This window comes from Nilaparvata lugens, chromosome 4 (assembly GCF_014356525.2).
Source record: "Nilaparvata lugens isolate BPH chromosome 4, ASM1435652v1, whole genome shotgun sequence".
Lineage (NCBI taxonomy): Eukaryota > Metazoa > Arthropoda > Insecta > Hemiptera > Delphacidae > Nilaparvata > Nilaparvata lugens.
Genome location: NC_052507.1, coordinates 18,148,873 through 18,169,899, shown reverse-complemented (window position 1 = coordinate 18,169,899; position 21,027 = coordinate 18,148,873). Strand labels below are relative to the sequence as shown.

At 35.4% G+C, this 21,027-nt stretch overlaps 1 protein-coding gene across 1 annotated transcript in view; it reads left to right on the top strand.

Annotated features, from left to right (window-relative positions):
* Positions 1-21,027, top strand: part of LOC111047959 (protein amalgam) — a 193,763-nt gene that overhangs the window by 112,989 nt on the left and 59,747 nt on the right. Inside the window, exon 2 of the mRNA XM_039426833.1 lies at positions 19,718-19,816. Within this exon, the coding sequence (XP_039282767.1) occupies positions 19,718-19,816 (99 nt within the window). The remainder of the gene's footprint in view (positions 1-19,717; positions 19,817-21,027) is intronic.

The window sequence follows — 21,027 nt, the reverse complement described above, 5'->3', positions numbered from 1 at the left end:
GTCGTTCAGCGACATTTCCCAAGGATAAGACCTAGTGCAATCGAATCTTTATATCATAAACCTACTATGTTCCAAATTTCGTGAAAATCGTTAGAGCCGTTTTCGAGATCCGTTAAACATAAATAACCAGATATAAAAATAGCCAGATATATAAATACAGAAATTGCTTGCTTAATATAATAAGATTATCAATGCTAGATTTTGTTCCCAGAGGACTTTGAGTTGGATTTGAAGTTTTATTTTCTCTGATAATATTCTTATGAGAAGAGGCTTATTAACTGAATTGACTAGAATGTATACATTGTCAAATTGTGCTCCTTGGAGGGTTATCTCTTATGATAGAGCCCCACGTTATGAAGCTATTATGTAAAGTGGTAAACCTTTGCCAATCCTTAACAGATGATACGATGTTATTGGTATTTATAAGAGCAGTTGTTAAATTCCCTCTTTTGCGAATAAATTCACAAAAAATTAAGGCCGTCCGGCTCGCAAAATTACTGGGTTCAAACCTCAGCTCTAGCTCAGTGGTAGATACATGAATTTTCCAAATACAAGTAATCACCATAAGGTTCAATGACCGGTGATTAATAATTCTTACCGCTGCTTCTATGAAGTTCTTGAAGAATACCAGTGAGGAAATTAAAAGAATATTTGATGACTGATTAACAGTAACCATGCACCCACTAGAGAATAATAAAGACCAACTATAGTTGTTTCTAGTTGATTCTTAAAACGCTCGTCGTGAACACAGGTATTCACCAATTTATCCTTCCAAAATTCCTTAGAACTTACAACGCCAGTTCTTGAAGCTCTCTGGATCCTTATATGATATAACTGGAACCTTATTAATATAATTTTTAATATACTTGTTCTGGCAGATTAAAGTGATTATCATCAAAGGACGATAGATACTGAGTGCTCTCAGTAAGATCAATACTAATTGATTCAATAATTTCATGTGCTGCTGAATATTTATTGGTACTAAAACAGTGCAAACTGTTGTCACGTGGTAAATCAATACCACCAAATATTTTAAAATGAACTAATAAAATATAATAGAACTATAAAATTGGAAAGAAGGATAGACCTAGTCAAAGGATAAATCAACTCAAATCAAGTATTATTAGCGATTAGGAGTAATAGCATTATCAACAAATGATAAGAAAACATGTATAATTGTGATTTAATAATTATAAGAACCCATTGGTAAGATCAAAAAGTTATAAAGCGGCTTACTTATTATTGGCGGATTATAAAAAATAAAATGCATGAACATTGAGGTTAGAGTTACTTGTTTACATTTTGAAAAGAATTAGTCGATCTTGGATAAATCGATAATTATTAGAATCAATATTGAGCAAACCAGCTGATTATTCGATCAACCCATATGACCGGTTGAATTATATAAAATTTACTCATAAAGGATATATTATGTATACTATAGGAAGTCGATGTGTAGAAATACGAACACCCATTATTTTTGTATAAATATTTATTATAATCTAAAAAGCATGATAAATCAAGAGTATACAAAACTCATATAAAGACTGAATGTAGTAACATCGCATGTTAGGATTTATTTATGAAATCAATTTAAGATAAACACTCCATACATTTGTATAAGAATTCTTTTTTATTTAATTTTTTCTATTATAAAGCCGGGGAAGCCCTGATTCCCAAGGCAACCAATTGTATTGAGTCTATTAAATTGAAGGCCAATCAGAGAGTAGCTTACAGAATTATTCATGGAAGAGACAAATTTTTCTAAAAACCTCCTTCTTCTGGCTTAAGATCCCGACCGGAGAGGATGCACATGGAGTTTAGGTTTTTTTTCTTCTTCCTTTTAAAAATTTTTAATGAACTATTAAGCCAAACCCTTTTTTAAATGTAATGTATTTGTGTTGAATGTTAATTATCTGTGAACTCAGTGCTGTCAAGGAGTTCGTAATTTGTAAAGATTCCCATAAAAATAGCTTTAATTCGAAAGAAACTTATAAAAATCTGGATCACGCGTTAGCCCAGCAGTGACGAAAAGGAGCCTACCTAATTAATTATTGGAAATAATTAATTCAATCCACGAGAACGTCTAGAACTTCAATTCAGTGAGTGATAATTCAACGAGCTCGTTTTTTCTACGTCCAGTGGGGGTAATTAATTAATAAAAAAAAGCGCTATTCCAATTAATTTGAATTAAAATAAAAAGTCACCACGTGTTGAACAATATCACATAGTCCATAAGAACATTTATGAATTTATTTAATATATGTAGGAAGCTTACTTCCATGCACAGCCCGAATTCATATAAATCCCTGAGATCTCATGTTTGAATATTAATTTATTAATTACAATTTTGTCAATTGAACAAAGTACATCATATCAAACTTATAGTCAAACAGGTTTTTATCTGCAGAATTTTATATTGATCGGAAGTATAAGTACCAGTATTAAATATAATATATTTATGAATTTGAAACTCACTATTGTGAATATTAGTAAAGCCTGTGATAATTATTCAGATTTTATAAATAGATTATTTAAGTGAATTATAGATATATCGAATATTTTATGCATATCTTTTTTATGGGAATATATTTTGTGTTTTTAGTCAGCATACAAATCGTAGAAATTTATTCTATCCTAGTTCATCTCGTGACATACAGTTTGAGCTGTTTTAATATCAACAAATATTCAGCAGCACTTAAAATTATTGAATCAAGTGATATTAATCTTATTCAGAGCACTCAACATTTATCATCCTTTGATGATACTCATCTCATATACCAGAATAAGTATATTAAGAAATTATATTAATAAGGTTCCAGTTATATCATATAAGGATCCAGAGAGCTTCCAGAACTGGCGTTGTAAGTTCTAAGGAATTTTGGAAGGGTATATTGGTGAATACTTGTATTCACGACGAGCGTTTTAAGAATCAACTAGAAACAACTATAGTTGGTCCTTATTATTCTCTAGTGATGCATGGTTACTGGTAATCAGTCATCAAATATTCTTTTATTTTCCGTATTGGTATTCTTCAAGAACTTCATAGAAGCAGCGGTAAGAATTACCAATCACCGGTCACTGAACCTTATGGTGATTATTTGTATTTATAAAATTCATGTTTCTACCACTGAGCTAGAGCTGAGGTTTGAACCCAGTAATTTTGAGAGCCGGACGGCCTTAATTTTTTGTGAATCTATTCGCAAAAGAGGGAATTTAGAGACTGCTCTTATAAATATCAGAAACATCGTATTATCTGTGAAGGATTTACAATTAACAACTTCACACTGTATATCACGAGATGAACTAGGATAAAATAAATTTCTACGATTTGTATGTGGACATAGAACACAAAATATATTCCCATGAAAAAAATGAACCGAAATTGTTTGCTTACATGTTTACGCATTTGTGAATTCACTGAGACTTGGTGTTTACATCTGTGTTGTCCATGTTTTCCAAGTCCTCATTATTTCAATTATTACTACTTTGAACAACATATTAATATTATCAATTTATATACTGTATGATTATGTTATTACTATTATTTTAACAACAGCATCGCTTTTTTCTTCAATAGAGTTTCATTTCTACTTTTCAAAGGAGGATTGTGGAGATCACAGGCATGCCTGATATTCCCATAATCTATCGAATAATATAAATAATTTCAGTTATTTCTATAGTGCTACAATATCTAAGGAATCATGTTATTTCAATATTGGATTATGAGAATGGATGCTGTTTATTCTGTTTCCAGAAATCGACTGGATTTCCAAATGAATCCATCCAAGTTGGAATAATCTGCTTGGCTTGTTTTCTGTTATTGCCGAATAGATTTTTTCTCTTTTAGCGCAAGTCTTTTGCATATGATGAGAAGAAAAAGAATAGCTATACACCCTTCCAATCGTTTCAGTGATTGGAGTTTAGGCTGATAGTGATTCAATCGTTCAGTATGAGACTGGAAAAGCAATTACTTGAAAACGATTAGAGCCCGATCAAATGATGCTTTAATTTTGATTCGTCAACATTCCAGCTTGATAATTATTTAGCTGTTGATTCTGGTTCATTGCCTCACAACCGAATGATACTTGAATTCTAATCGTATCACATTATTCTAGTTGTTGAAAAGTTAATACTCTGAAATCACTGCTGATTAGAAATAAGGCAGATGACGAACGGTGTCTGTTACAACACTATCATTATTCACTCAACTTGAAAACATTCCAACGACAATAATAATTATTCAACGGTTGTCTATCATTCGTTCGCTGTCAAGAATGGACGGTAGATAATTTTAATTATACGGCTCCAGTTGAAATCCTCAATTCGATCATTAAATCGAAATTGATTCACACCGTTTCAATCAGCTTGTGCAGTCGTAATTTCCCAGAATTTGGAGCAAATTTCCGTACCACTCAATTCACAAGAAGCAGTTTGCGACGTTCTATCGTCATGCAATTGAATTTGAGAGCGCTTTCAGCGGTCTCTGTTGTTGTAAATTCATTCCACAAATATTCAAACCAAATTCATTAAATTGATTGCATTGCCAAATTCATAAAGCGTGACCACTTGAAGGAAATTGCTGGAAAATCAATTTTACGTCAACAAGGGTTTTTGTTTACAGTATACTGTCATCGTTCGAGGATAGGAACAATTTATCCCAAACCCGAATGAATTTTATAAATGTTTATTTTCTTGACAAGTCAACTGGAAAACTCGGTTTGTTGCTTCGTCATTGATGATGGGGTACTGTCAGATCTCAAATATGATTACTGCAGCAATGTAGTACTATTTGGAATTTATATTAATTGTCAGTATTAATGCTTATTAATCTTACAGTATTGATGATCAATATCGGGGCACCCAGCTTCGCTCGTTATTTTTATTTATTGATAAACAGAACATAATTCTCTAAAATGATCGTGTTTATATTTCACAGCTGGCTATACGTCAACTTATGAATTTAGGGGATGCGATATTTTGGTTTTTCACATACTCGCTCACTCACTTTTTACTATCAACAGCTGTTTCAACCAAGGATTAATTATCCTTTTTATGTCGTTCAGCGACATTTCACAAGGATAAGACCTAGTGCAATCGAATCTTTATATCATAAACCTACTATGTTCCAAATTTCGTGAAAATCGTTAGAGCCGTTTTCGAGATCCGTTAAACATAAATAACCAGATATAAAAATAGCCAGATATATAAATACAGAAATTGCTTGCTTAATATAATAAGATTATCAATGCTAGATTTTGTTCCCAGAGGACTTTGAGTTGGATTTGGAGTTTTATTTTCTCTGCTAATATTCTTATGTGAAGAGGCTTATTAACTGAATTGACTAGAATGTATACATTCAATCGCATTACGTTGTACACTGTACAGTGCGCTGAATTGTGATTTGAAAGAAGCAGGATTTCTGTTTTAAACAAACCCATTCCTAGTTAAGCAAATTTTACTGAAGGAGCAAAAATCCTTGATAACTTAACGTCCGGGAGAGTCTGAAGAAGGAAAGATATGGCACCAGAGTAATAAGAAACAAGAAAGACCTAGTTATTTCTTTGAATTTAGAACAAGGAATTAAATTTCCATTATGTCTTCTTAGCCTTGGAGGAGAAACACTTTTGTCATATTTTTCCTTATAAGATTTGCAAGTTTTTCAAGCGCGTAATCTACAATCGGAGTGAGAGGGAAGAGCATGGTGGGACGACGGTCGTTATAATAAAATCTGTCCTTTCGAATTAAGTCCAAGCTATTCATAACTGAAATTATGCCGAAGGAGGGGGTGAATTAGCGCAGAACAAGTGAGATGGAGAGAGCTGGAAAGACGGAAATTAGGAATGTAGTGGAAAATGAATGTTTGGGGTAATGAGAGAAGAAAATGAAACTTCCGAATTGAATAAACTCGAGTTAAATAAGCAGTCTGCGATCTCCTTTTTCATTAGTTCTGAGATATTCTGCTCTCTCACCGGGCAGGCAAGCTCTTCATATTATGCTCCTCCATTTGCTTTTTCAATTTTTTTCTCCTGAACACGTTTTTGCTTACTGAATTGTGTGACGGGAATACATAGGATTTCCTAGCCTTACTCTTCTCATTACATCCTCATTTTCGTAATAGTTCTATGTTATACACACATTTTGATATTTTGAGAACGGAATCAAAGCATTCCATTGAAAACTCTCAAATAGCTGACTCCTTATTTAGAATACAATTTTCAAGATCGAATTGAATTGTAAAGCATACTCAACATTTAAAATAATCATTCTTATTTGCTACAAAAATATCAATTACAATCCTAAAACAATCCAATTCACAATTTATCAAAACTGTTAATGAAATATCAATCATGGAGTGAATCGATTCACTCTTCAGAGATATGAGAGCCATCTGTTAGTGAGTAATGAGACTTATAAACTTGTCAGTTTTTAACATCAATTCTACATTTATTTTTCTAGAACTTCTCTGATTACTGGTGAGAGAAAAAAAATTCAACAGGACAAATTCACACGAAATAAATTTTATATTGAAAATGAATAAAAGAGACAGAATTATAATCCAAGGAAAATGGTCAAATTTTACAAATTCATATTGGAATTACTTCATTTAATAAAAATTTTCTGATTTTGTTATATCTGTCTTCCTATTGTAGTTAAGAAAAGAGCCTTATTAGTTTATTACGTTGAACCTAATAAGTTGATCTCCAATCGTTTGTGAATGTGTCTATGTTTCTACAAATGTGAATAAGCCTATGCACACTCTCATGTCACTCTCATGCGATAACATTGAAACAATATCAATCGAAGTAGAAGTAGATGAAGCGAGAGTTTCCCTCTTAGCAGAACCCGTAATTCAACAGAGAGTATTAGAGAAGCTTTCCACATAATTACTCGTTCTTCTCATATCTGCAAAGGCAAAAGGAAATTAGTTGTGACTTGATTTTCGTTGGAACAATGGAAATAATTTCTGTTTATTATTCAAGGCTTCGCTTCCCTTTGAATCTGCCAGAACGTAGAGCTTCATTACATTCAATTTGGCTTTGAATAAGCACTCTCTTTTTTCTCTTCAAGTCGCTAATCTTCTAGATAGTGCCTCAGCAATCTAAATTCTGATCTGTGATGCTTTGCTGCAGCAAAAGCTAATTCCGTCTCAACCAGCACAAAAAAGTTCCTCATCTAAAGGAAGAAAGACATTCTGTGAGCTGCTCTCTACTCACATCAATCATGTATCTTTCATCATTCCGAAATATTTGTTCAAACGATTCTAGGAAGGATATTCTACTTTGTATAATAGAATAATTGTGTATCTTGAATAGGATTGTCAAGGTCGTTGATAGAATATCAGATTGAAGTTTCAATATGTGAGCTAGTGAGCGTTTTCAAACGTTCTTGTTTAAATGATTGAAAATCAATATTATCGCCTAATCAATCAGTCAACATTAGATTGTATAGAATATGAATAGGAATGTTAATTACAATACAGGTTCATATAACGGGGAAGCGTTATTATATTACACACACTTCCATGAGCAATTCACATTCCTATTCATATTTAATACAATCTCTACCGTTCTGGATTTGTTGAAAATGGAAAGGACAGTACAATTATATCATAACAATACATCACAATATCACAGATCATATAAACTGCAGCCTACTGTTTCACGATTCAAAACATAATGCCATCTCCAATGGAAGCTGTGGAAATGTATGTTTCTTCGGTGGAGAACAGTGGCTTTCAATAATCGCCTTCCATCCGACTGATCTGAGACAAAGGCTATTATGACGTAGGCGTGTTGAACGCCAATTATTATCCAGCAATGGCTGGAGATTTCATTCATCACTCTCCTCAGGAGCCAGGAGCTACATAGCACAACGCAGCACAGCTGGTGCGGACGTGTGGCTTTCGAGTACCTCATGTGAAAAGATAAACGTGAATATTCACTTCCACACTGGGAATAAAAAGGTGCAGCCTGAGAGAATTGGAGCTTGTTTGCGTGAGCTTGTGTGTGAGTGAGTGTCAACCAATACGAGGCACGAGATATGAGAGCTTTTCGGTAATACTACATCTCTGACGACGCACCCTACTGGGTAATAAAATATCCGAATAACTACTCCACTACTTCCATTACGACTCTCCTCTTATCTCTCTCTACCAACACTCGGCTGGCCTTGCTCTATTTCACTCATCGCAAACACCGTTCCTTTCCAAACTGTTCCCATTCTCAGTCGTTTTCTTCCTGTACTGAGAACCCTCTGCATCTTCGGAATGAAAAATTTTATGCAGAACAGTTTTCCAAATGCTTATAGGCTACTCAGACACAATCTGAACAAGTTCAGAGATGATTTGATACTTCATAAACGATAAACTACACCAGGCCAACTCCATTATTGATTCTTCATAACTTGAAATTTATATGTGTTGTTGAAATTCAATCACCAGTATTAGGCTGATATCACTCTATCGATATTAGTTCCATAGTGCTAGTTCATACTTCTGTTTTATATTCATAGAGGATTTCCACTCCATAAATTTATCAATATAACAAATTATAGATGGAAGAGCATACCCTCAAGCAAAGTTGATTTATATCATTGATAGTACTGGAATAAAACAATACTTGAAATTCACAATATTGATCTACACTATTTTTAGAGTTGGTACATCGACTGAACTGTGATATTATTTCTCATCATAATAATATGATACGTACTCCATGTAGTTGAGTTCCATCTCATTCTATTCATAAGATATTCTCATTGAACGACGTAGAAATACAACGTGAAGAAGAGGACAAAGTCATCTTCCAAAAAATCAATTATTTCGAATTCAATTCAAAAATTCAAATACGAAGTCCAGATGAAGATTGAGTACAGATTTACGTAGGGCTTAGAGATATCAGAGGATGATCCACCGGTGATCATTTGAAGATGTTCGCTCCGGCTCACATGAAGATTGATAACGTCACTGTAGGAACACAGCAGGAATACCTGAAGCAGGGTGGATACTGACAGGTTTGAGGTTTGTGAGAAACCCCGAACAGCACACAGCACCCCATTCCTTGCTCGACTGCTCGCCACAGCGATGAAACCTCTGACAGATTGAGGTGGAGTTTGACTGACATTCCAGTTGAAAGCATTCGAGCAGCTGAAGATACCATACTGTGCTCAGACACCTCACAACTCCACAATTAGGGGTTTGCAATTTGATAGGATGACTGATACACTCACAGTACATACGAGTATTCATGCTTCAATATTGATCATAATCTGAACCTAAGTTAATATTCAACCTCAATTTATGTATATTCGCATCTGAAGTGTACTTGTTTTCTTGTTTGAACTGTTACGGTACACGATAAACTCGTGGTACGGTGTATTTCTCCTCTGTAATGTATGGTTGTTTTAGTATAATGTAGTCATTACAGTATCTGAACTGTTTGAGGGATGACTTGTATGATGTACATCTTTTCTGGATAGACGAATAATCTACAATTATCCACAGATCTATAATTTTTGCTGTGATTGATGCCACGTGAGAAAAGCTTGAATAATAGGAAAGATGATAATGATAATAATCTTTCCTTCTCCTTTTTCCTTCGTCCTGGTACCCCCAGAAGAAGGAAGTTTATTATAGAAAATATAACAAACAAAAATGAAAAATACGCTTATGAGAAGAAATCTTACAAACGAACAAAAATGAAGAATAATTAGAAAAAGCAAGAATGACAAATGATAAGAAAATTCCTTTTCAGTGGAAAATTTCAAAAATTATAAACCAGACGAAATATAAATTCTCCAAAACCTTCTAAAGAAGGTTTAACTGGAGGAGTCAAGTCTTACATTATATAAAAAAAACATAGAAATAGTACATTGATATAAAAAGATTTGAAGCTTTATTTCATTTAGGTATCTTGTTCTCTTATGCTTGGAGAACTCTCATTCACGCCCTCTCTTCCCGCTTCCGAGCCAGCCAACTCCTTACTGCCGCCTGCCCAATTCAATACGATATAAAATAAACTTACTAGATTTATATTGAATAGATATTAATAAACAAATTCAAACTTCAATCAACTTGACAATAATAATAATATAGAGTGACCTAGCTGGCTCAGGTCTGGTGTCAGAGTTTTCAGGTCGCAACTGATCAATTTCAGGGTCCCAGGGTCTCACATGACCTAACGACTGCTTTTTAGGCAGCCGGGACCGACGACTTAACGTGAAAAGATGATGATGGTCACTAACAATAGAGTATATTTCGGAAAAAGGGTTTTCACTTCACTCTGACCAACCATATTGTAGGCATTTAGACGTAGCCTACTTACAGCACTGTCTTAGTTACAGTAGCTCTTTAAGAACAGCTCTGCTCTCAGCCAGTTCTCAGCTTCAGCTTTAGGTGGTTTGAAACCCATCTGAAACTATTAGTTGATTCATTATTCACAAGAATCACCATTACCCATGGCGACACGTTTTTGACCCGTGTAGGCATCATCATCATAACAAAATAAAAATACATCATTTTATGGTTTCATATTATGTCGAGGTGAATTGGAGCGGTGTTAAATTACTATAATAAATCAGCCTTGGTTGCGTTTCAATACTCATTCCAAAATCATAGTCTCCGAGAAGTTTATTCCAGCTTTATCTGCTAATTAAGCTCAGGTCTGTTCGGCATTTTCATTAATTTATCATTTTTCCCATCTAGTCTTCATTAATTCATAGATAGAGCAGCGCTTCGTCACAACAGGAACTGTCTGAAAGAGCAGGAATGTTTATTAAACTTTTAATCTTGTTGTGGAGCGCCGGTTTTTTGGTGGCGGAGTGGTAATAGAGGGGGAAGAGGGGTGGAGCACACGGTGTTGCCAAACCCGATAGCTGTTAGGAATTGTGGCGGAGTGAGAGAGACAGGATGAGTGTGATTGTGTGTGAGAGAGAGACAGAAGCAAGAAATTGGGGAAATTAATATCAGCTTTACGCCTGGATTGCGGCTGGCTTGGAAAATTTCTAATTTAGTGGCGTTCGCACGTTGGCGGGATGCTAACCGTGTTCTGGTGTCAGTGGCCACAAAATATTGTGCAACTAATCGTCCGGCCAACACTTTTCCGCTTATTTCCAATCTTCAGCTGCCAAACTCGAATATGAAAAATAGTTCTTGTTCGTTGCCAGTTTTCCTCGCCCTTTTTTCAGTCTGCCTCCAGCAAGCCCCAGTAATGAATTTGGTCGATTTACCACTATCTAATTTCTCCTTTCAATTTGAAGACAGAATGAGCTGAATCATTGAATTGATCAAGATTTATCTTTCTTATTTATTTATCCATTTTCATACCGTATTCTTCGTCCATTAATTTTCCGAGGAAGGAATTAGAGGCTATATTATATGATGATGTGATTGGACACTTTGTTCAATGACACAGTTAATAGAAAATGACTGTCGACATTATTTGATTCCTAAGTATTTTTGTTGAATTTCTATGTGTTGTTTATATTTTGTAATGTCTTGCAATGTATGTATTATGATTATAGTGTTTTATACAATAAATGAAAAAAATAATGTGTATGTTTGTTATTCTATGAATGTGTATTGTGGAAGATAAACATTCTGAGAGCTGGTTGATGCGAAGACTTGGAGTTATCATGAACACCAGTTCATTAAATTATCAAGAAAATGGTTTGGACTGCTCAGTTGTGAACACCAACATCAATTTTCAACTAGTGAAAAGCAAAGTATTGAGGTATATAATTTCACTTTAGATTGGCCGGATTGAGTTTTTTGTTTTAATGTGCTATGTTCATTAGAGATTTGATGGATGTTATTGATTACTCGATATAGTTACACTAACATAATATCCACATTACAAATGTATTGTAAGTCCATGAGATTAAAAAATAAGAACAAGGTTGGACGATAGGTATTACGTTCGCTTGAAGTTTGAATTTGAACAATTTAAAATAAACTTTCAATTTCAAATATCCCAAAAAAAATACTGGTCAGAAACCTTTCTCGAAGAAGACAAGTAGATCGGTGAAGTGTATTTGGAATATACGTGGAATGTATACAGATAGCCATAAATTAAAACCATTATAGGCATTGATTTCCACATATGATAATAATGATGAATTTAATTAAATATAATAATATTCAATCAAAACCAATCATTTCATTAATATAGATCATGAGGCAGATGATATTATTAACTCAAAGAACTTTATATGGACTTGGTAGGTAACTGCTGAACTCAATTTTCATAAACAGGCCGCTAAAACAAGCTGGAGGACATAAACTATCGAAGTAGATAACTTTTTCAAAGAATATAGGAGAAGATTGAATGCGAATGAAGCGTACTTCTCTTCTTTTTCTTCCAAAGAGAATACAGTTTCCGATTTTTCTTCTTTCTCGTGGAATATGCTATTTTTTAAAGCTCACCTTTTTTCGCGCTTCATTGAATTCGTTCTAGACCTTTTCACTTTGGCCTTTCTTTCACAAAAAGATTCTTCGACTGTCTGAAATGAGAAGCGAAGTTTCCATCCAGCATACTCCCTACATAAATTATTACACACTGTGATTTCTAAAAGAAAGTACGGTGTAGGGTAAGTCAAGAGAGAATGCAACAATAGAGAGGCAGAACCAGATTGAAAGAACTGAGAACTTTTGTATAGAGTTCAATTTTCACGTGAACAAGAGAGTATCTTAGACACATTCCATCCGGATTTACTGAAAAATGTATTATCATAAATGCCATTCAACTGAGAATTCTGAGACCTCAAGGCCATCGTTAATAGACTTCTGTTTCCTGACATTTCCTGGTGACATTTATTTTCATAGTGATATTATATGAGCTACTGTGAGAAAGTATTAGCAAGGAGGAGTATAATATTGGAAATTAACAATGTAAATAATGATTTTTAGTGCAGGCTTTCATCTTAGGTATCTAGGTAATTCAGCTAGGTAACAATAATTAGGTAGTCTTTGAATTATTTGAACATTGTTGGATTAAAGACTAGAGATAAAAGTAATATATTTCACAATTGATTATATGAACAAAGTAGGAAGAATAGCTTGAAGGGTCTCATCGACCCATTTCAACATTTCAGCTTCTTAACGAAACATAATTTGTTCATTCGAATGGATTATTAAAGCCAACTTCTTGTTGAACAATTCCTTCAATACCTCCATTCAAAGACTAATTGACCTTTGTACAGTTAAAATACTGCAGCTATTTAAAAAGAATCATTAATGTGTTCTCATTTATAACAATTCATTCAATACCTCCATTCAAAGACTAATTGACCTTTGTACAGTTAAAATACTGCAGCTATTTAAAAAGAATCATTAATGTGTTCTCATTTATAACAATTCATTCAATACCTCCATTTAAAGACTAATTGGCTACCTTTGTACAGTTAAAATACTTATTTGGTAAAAATCATTAATGTGTTCTCATTTTTATAACATACTGGCCGTCAGGCTCTCTTCGCTCGCCATATCCGTCTAGCCAGGGGGCCCCGCCCCCTGGACCCCCGACTGGATCGTTCAATAATGAGATCAGCGGGCTCGCTTCGCTCGCCTGCATGTAGACCTCAGCGGAACCTCTGTATCGAATTCTGGACCCCCGACTGGATTGTCCAAAAATGAGATCAGCGGGCTCGCTTCGCTCGCCTGCATGTAGACCTCAGCGGAACCTCTGTACCGAATTTGAACGTATTATGTCAATTTGATCTCGAAAAACACCTGTTACTATATCGGCGTATGTTTGGCGAACAAAATACTTCCACCACAGCTAAACCTGTAAACTGATTTTTTTCAATACATTTCCATTAATTATTGAAAAAGGTGAGGAAACGCAGAAAAGCTGAGAATACGCTAATTTTGGGCGTTATTTCAAATTCCTTCTAACACAACATTATTGCACCCCAGCTGAGCTTCTATAGTAAATTTGAACATTTTCTGTTTATTTGTTCTCGATAAAGCTGAGAAAACGCTAAAAAAAGCAGATTTTGGGCGTATCTTTGGAATTTTTTCCAAATCCGTTATTATTGCGCCTCTACAGGTCCAACTGAACACACCTACCAAATTTGAAATGTTATGTCATATTTTTAACATATGTTAGGACGATCCAGTCGGGAGAACTTTAAATAAAGAATTTTAGGTTATCTAATTGCGGCTGTTCTAGTATATTGCTAGTCAATAACGATAGAATATGTGTGTTTATAATAATGTGTGCTCTTGAATTAGATGGGTGAGTTCCGTGGAGTTAACTAGAAAACTGGAAGAAAGAGATTTTTCCACTTCGACTCAACACTTCACCAAAACAAAAAATGGATACAGAATCAGTTACAAGAACAATCAATAGTATACCCAAACAAGATTATTATCATTCAAATTTTTCTCTAGAGAGTTTGGTATAGCTGAATTTCATACTTGGCGTAATTAAATTAATAAAAACAATATGAAAACCTTGTAGTACCCTTTATTATTGAAAACTTTGAAATATTTCAACGACTAGTTTCGACTTTAGGCCTAGTGTTCAAGTTGCACGTTTCCTATCGTGTGAAAGAGGCCTTCAGTGTTCAAGTTGCACGTCTCCTATCGTGTGAAAGAGGCCTAACTTAGGTTATTTTAAAGTTGAATAAAAAACTAGTCGTTGTTGGAATATTTTGAAAGTTTTAATAATAAAGGGTACTACAAGGTTTTTAAACTGTTACTAATTTGTACAAAAATAGCCCATTTAAGTGAAGTGTTTTTGGGGCAATCATTATTTTTTATAATTATGCTTGTAATATCCAGTCTAGTATCATTATGATTTTCATCACTCATTTGTTCAATTATGGTATTTATGGATTTTATGACTAATATATCCCCTACAACTCCATGAACACTGTGTGTACAGAATCATGCCTGTGTGAGTACAGAATCATGCCTACGTTTTTATGGCATTAGAAAGCGGAGTGGGTGAGTGATTTATTCAGCAACACGGAACAGGAAGCAATTGAATATTGAAGCAAAGTTTCAACGTTTATCCAAACAAACCGAACGTCAACAGAAGAAGACAAACTCCAGAAATAATTACATGCCACATGCTCCGCGTTCAATTTGAGTGCCGAGCGCGCAGTTAGAACTCAATGATTTCCATCAAATATCGCTGTGATTGGTTTATTGTTCATTAAAAGCTTGTTGCAATACCCATCAAATTGTCGCTGGTCCTAGAGTCCTGGTGGTTGAATCAAAGGCTGAGAGGCAAAAGCAATAAATAGGGAATGAAATGGAACAAGTAATGACCATAGCCTGCAATCAAATGAATTATAGTCTGTTCACTTGTTACTACACCCTGCACGATTGAAAACCTACTCTTCAATGATGTTGGCTTCATTACATGTTCCATGATGACAAGCGGAGCAAATAATTCCTATTGATCTGAAGTAGACCTAGATGCAATGACAAATTTGTTCGAATACTGATAGTTGAGGCCGGTATTTGCTAATTCGAATACTATCCTAATTATTTTACACTTGTATTCAATTGAGAATCTACCGCTACCGGTATAATTGGTTTCGAACGTAATTGGGGCTTCTTTGTAGGCGTAGGAAGGGTTCAAATCTGGTTAATTGATGCAGCTGGGCAAAATAATGAACAGCTTATTGATTATTGGCGAACACAGCAGAGGACAACATGGATAGCCGCCTGATCAAAAGCAAGCAGCACAAACGAACCTAGCCGGCCGGCTATGTTCGGCGAATGAAAAACACGGCCAGCTTTACAATAGCATACAAGTCTAAATTGTCGTGGAGGAACAACTGCAATGGCACGCCCACTCCGATAAAGGCACTGACAGATTTGAATCGTGTTTGTAGCTGCTAACTGAGTTATTGCCTTTGCACTGCGCATTCTACTCTCTGCTGAAAGAGCTGCTGCAGCTCTAACATTTCCAAAGAGATCACTTTTTGTGCTTCTGCACGAATTCTCTTCCAATAATCTGGTTAATTTGTTGGCTGACTGTGTGTTAGAGTGACTAATGCATTTACGGGGCAGAACAGCCTAGTGATGTTTCATGGAGCATCTGTTTCAGAGTGAAAAAATTGAATGCTTTTTCAATATTCGACAAAAATGTAGGATGGGTCAATGTACTCACCGATGGAGTGGATTAGAGTGTAGGTGGGATTACCATACAGTGAAAAATTGTCACAAGTCATTCTAGAAGGGAGCTTCATATCTAGATTTGTCAATTTAGTATTGAAAAAGCTGTAATCTATCTGTTTGGTTGATAAAATGGTGATAGAAATGAAGAATCTGTTTTCAACTTCAACTTTTCAAGCAATTTTTTATTTTTATCTCTCTCAACTCTACTCATTTCAATTATTTTATTATTATAATGGAAAGCATGAGACAGACTAAGTTAGCAACTTCTCTTCCTCCTTAAAAAAATAGTACGCAATTTGTATGTTAGGAAGAACATTTTCAAAAAATTACAAAACAAATAATTGCATTACAAACATATAGTGCACTGCAAACTAGCAAAACCAAATAGCATACAAATCGCTGTCACTGGTTGACTGACAACACCGATGTCTTGTGTCCTCCTCACACACCCTACTCAAAATGAAATGTATCATAGCCTACATTCAAATAAAGATAAAATTAATGAAAAGTATAAGAGTCACTATTTGTGACATTAAATAAATGGAGAAACAAACCTTAGAACAACAGACTAGCCAGATCTATAGGCTACTGTGAAAATATTTCTGTTGACTTTCGAAAACGAATTGGTAGAGAAAGTTTTTCATCATGCCGATTCAGTTTATGTGTAGCTTATGTGTGTGTTAGGTTGGCGATACAGTTTTTGGCGCGCGAATCAGTGCAATTTATTCTATGGAGCGGGCGTTGAGCTGGAAGGGCTATGAATCAATCGGGGGTTGTAAAGAGATTAGGCTTTTGAAAAAGTTGCCTTAGCCGTATTCATCCTCTCATCCATTCAATGCTCTTAACGGCTTTTATTACGGCTGTTATCTATTTTGTGGCTGGCTTCAGAAAAAAAGTTGAGTCGGCAAAATCGTTGTCACATTCGCACCGGATAATTGCCAGGGTTTGATGGCGGGCGTGTGCGTGCGTGCGTGCTTGCGTGCATGCGTGCGCACTGGATTATGCTAAAAGTGGCTGGCTTTGTTGGTGCATGCAAATTGGTGGCACTGGTCACACCAATGTTTTGTGGCCTCCTCTCGTCTCCTCATCCGATTACCAACTCCTCCTCTATCCTTCTCTATCCGACCTCATGCCTTTGCTACTCTATCCTTCTCTCTCCAACCTTATGCCTTTGCCAATCTATCCTTCTCTCTCCAACTGCTGCCTTTGCTGGAACACGGCCTGTGGCATGTTGCACTTTTTCTTCAAAAGCCATATTGCCGCGCCGTCGATTGGGCTCTGTAATCATTGGTAATTCTACTGCCGACTAATTTCCTCTGTCGCTGCCATCGGTATAATGTCTTCCTCAAATAACTGAATCATCTAGAAACCAATTTTCAGTTACGATTGAGAAGTAGATATCTAGGTAAATTGTGTTAGTCCAGGTATTCACAGTTACTTGCATAGTAAGAATTTTTATCAAGCCTTCATCTTCAATCTCAGCCTCGAGAATTCTAGGAAACCGATTTTGTTTTGTGGTCGTGCTGATAAGTTCAAGCTTGAAGCTCGATGCGCCTGCTACTTCCGTTGTAAGTGTGACGACTTAAGAGCCGAACACCTCTAAATTCCATTTATGAGTTTTACATCGCTTACCGGTGGTCCGGGACCAACCTTAAGCTGTGAATCTACTCATCTCTGATTATCATCCATCTAATTACCCCCTAGAGCTCATCATCTTGAGCAAAAAACAATCTTTTTACTACCTTACAATGATTTCCTCGTTTCAAACTGCGAGGAATATGCATTTTAATCTAATCCATACTGCTTTGAGCTTTGCTGCATGTCTTATTATGGTATTAAGTTCCATACAAGAATTTAAATGTAAGTGAAACCTCAACACATATCATATCAAAATCAAGAAAGCTTATTTTACTATGACCGCCCAAATATCAACCGGTCAAGTCCATTTCACAGAGTATCGAAAGGAAATGAAAAATGGAAGGGGATACAGTCAATAACAGTTTTTAGAGCTTTGAAAGGCGTTCCCAACAATATTTAAATGTCATTCAGAACAATATTTTAATGACCTTGACACTATCAGCCGACCATAACTCTAGATACTATTTGAACAAAGGTTTTCAGGGTTTCCAGGATTACATTGCGTAGATTGAAGCAATCAAGATATATCAATGTGAATTCATTTTATTCATTGTGCTCTTCAGTAGCCATTTCATCTGAGTAAGTCTTCAACTTGAATCCACTTACCATGAATTGTTTGGAACGTCAATAATTCATGTTCTGAGAATAAGCTATCGATGAATAAGCGTTGACGGTGGTTGTGTTTACAAGGCCAAGGCATAAACGATACACTACACTCCTCTCTCACACTCCCTTCTTACTCGATCACTCAGTCTCTCTCTCTCTCTAATCGGATAGATGAGAAGAGAGTAAGTAGCCTGCTCTGATCGTCAGCAATCCTTGTACATTTCAAGCACCATACTCCTCGCTCAATGTAACAAATATATACCAATACAACAAATACCAATGTTACCAATGATACCAATATATACGACCTACTGTTACCAACATTCCAAAGCAAAACAAGCAGCCTTCCATCTAGTGTAGTGGCTTAATCCTTTCCAGTTGGTCTGCTAAATGCTTGGCCGCTGGCTAGAGGCTACAATCAGCAGCAGCCAGTGGTTGTTGATGTTGGATCAGTGATCACTGCACTGTGTGTGTCGCACCCACACTCCACTGCCACCATTCTATTATTTGTGATTGGGCTAGTGTCGCATTCACACTGCACAAATCTAGTGTTTGATACCGGCCAGTATGTGTTTGCAGCGCAAGGTCAACAATGTTGAAGTATCACAGTCCGAAACCACAAAGTTTGATCAGTACTGAAGTATTTGATTGGGTTATGTAGTTTGTTTGCTTTCGTACTTGTTCACATAACACTCTGAAAATATACAGTACTACAAGAAACACTTCACTTATATGGGCTATACTACTTTATTAGAATTAATAAAAACAATATAAAAACTTTTAGTACCCTTTTATAAAAACATTTTTCAAAGTATTTTAAAATGTTTCAATAAAAGGATACTACAAAGTTGTTATATTGTTTTTATTAACAGTACTACAAAACTAACAGAGTGGTTCGGGTATAAATAATATTCGTAACTATACTTTTGAATCTGATGTAGGCTGATTCTATTCAAAAGCCTTCTAAGTTCAATGTTATGAATCTTCTTTGGTTGAAAACCTTTTTTAGAGTACTCGAGACTATTTCATACTTTTATGAGAAAATTCAAGTAGAGGCGTTATTATTAGGGGGAATTTGCGCATTGTGTATTTAAAAATAATCTAGGTGCACTCGAAAGAGTACAGAACTTTTCATTCTACTAACATTTCTGAAAGCATGCAAACTTGTTGTGTAGGTTTCTTGGTTTTTCTGTGAACTACTGCTCATTTAATGCTTGATCTTGTGCTATTCAGCATAACTGAGAGTTTCAAATCCATTTGAAGTAGTCTCTAGTCGAAATTCAAATATGCTTTAAACGAATCTTCACCTCAAATAATATTGTTTGTTCTTGTTCACAGGAAATGGGGCAAAGTCTCCCACGTTTTCAACACCCAGTTCCACAATTCAAGCTGTGGTTGGAGATACTGTACTTCTTCCGTGCAAAGTGGTTGATTTGGGTAAGCAAATTCAAAACTTTCTTTTTGTCATTCATTTTTTTATCAATGAGCAGTGTTGTTCTAGATGAGTTAGTAAATGTGGCTACTTCTAGAAGAATGAATCTTGTTGGATACCTAGGTGGTTTTCAACAAAGAGTGCAGTCCAACAGGAGTGCTCTAAAGCATTATTTCATGACCATTGACCAGTGGTACATGCAAATCTATAGTTATTAGATGATTAGCTAGTACTAGAATATACATATTTGTAGAATATTAATTCCATTCATCAATACAGTTACAAATCATAGAGCAATGACTGGAAGAGAGCAGCAGGCTCAGCTCAAAACTGCTCTTTTCCCAAATTTTACAAACAGTAACATTTCCAAAAGATACAGGTTACATTCCACTTTCAAGAATCTTCAAGTTCAATAACTATAAACTGGGAATTTCAAACTTATAAGGATAGAATACACAATAAGAATTCATAATAAACTAGATGTATATTGATATAAGATAGTGCAGATTATATTCGATTGTGATATTTATCTATTAGATAAGGATAGAATGAATACCTCACTATCTGAGCCTGTGTTCCCACTAGTTTTCTTATCTGTTTCATTCATAATTATTTCTATTACTTTTGATTCTATAATTGTTGGTTACATGCGTGAAGGAGGCTGCATAATTTACAACTGGCTCTCTGTACTTGTCCCACCCAACCTTACTTCATGACAAGCTGAGCAAGATCGCTACAAATTTCCATTTACTCAATGATATTGGCAAGATCATGCCACTGAATATTGTCCAAAAGGGATAGGTGGTGGGGGGTGGGTGAAGGAGAGTGGTGTTCAGTGTGTCAATCTGTGCTGAGTTATGAGTCAGCACATCAAACGATGGAACATGTGACCACTAGCCTGATGCTTGTCCATGCTAATGTGCTAGCTTCTAGATTGGTGTGTTCGAGCCATCTTGATGTTGCAACTACACGACATGGCTCTATAGAGTACATCTGCTTGCAGCGATGATTACATCAGTCGTGCTCTTCTGCCATTATGGTCAATTGCTGCTACAATTACACTCATGTTCTTCTGCAACGAATTTACTTGTATGTTGATGCTTGTAGTTGTCTGTGTTGAACCCATGTTAACAACTGAAACAACTACCAGTGATGATAATAATGTAACAACTAAACAGACATTACCATGTTTTCGATATTCATTCTGAAATTATTG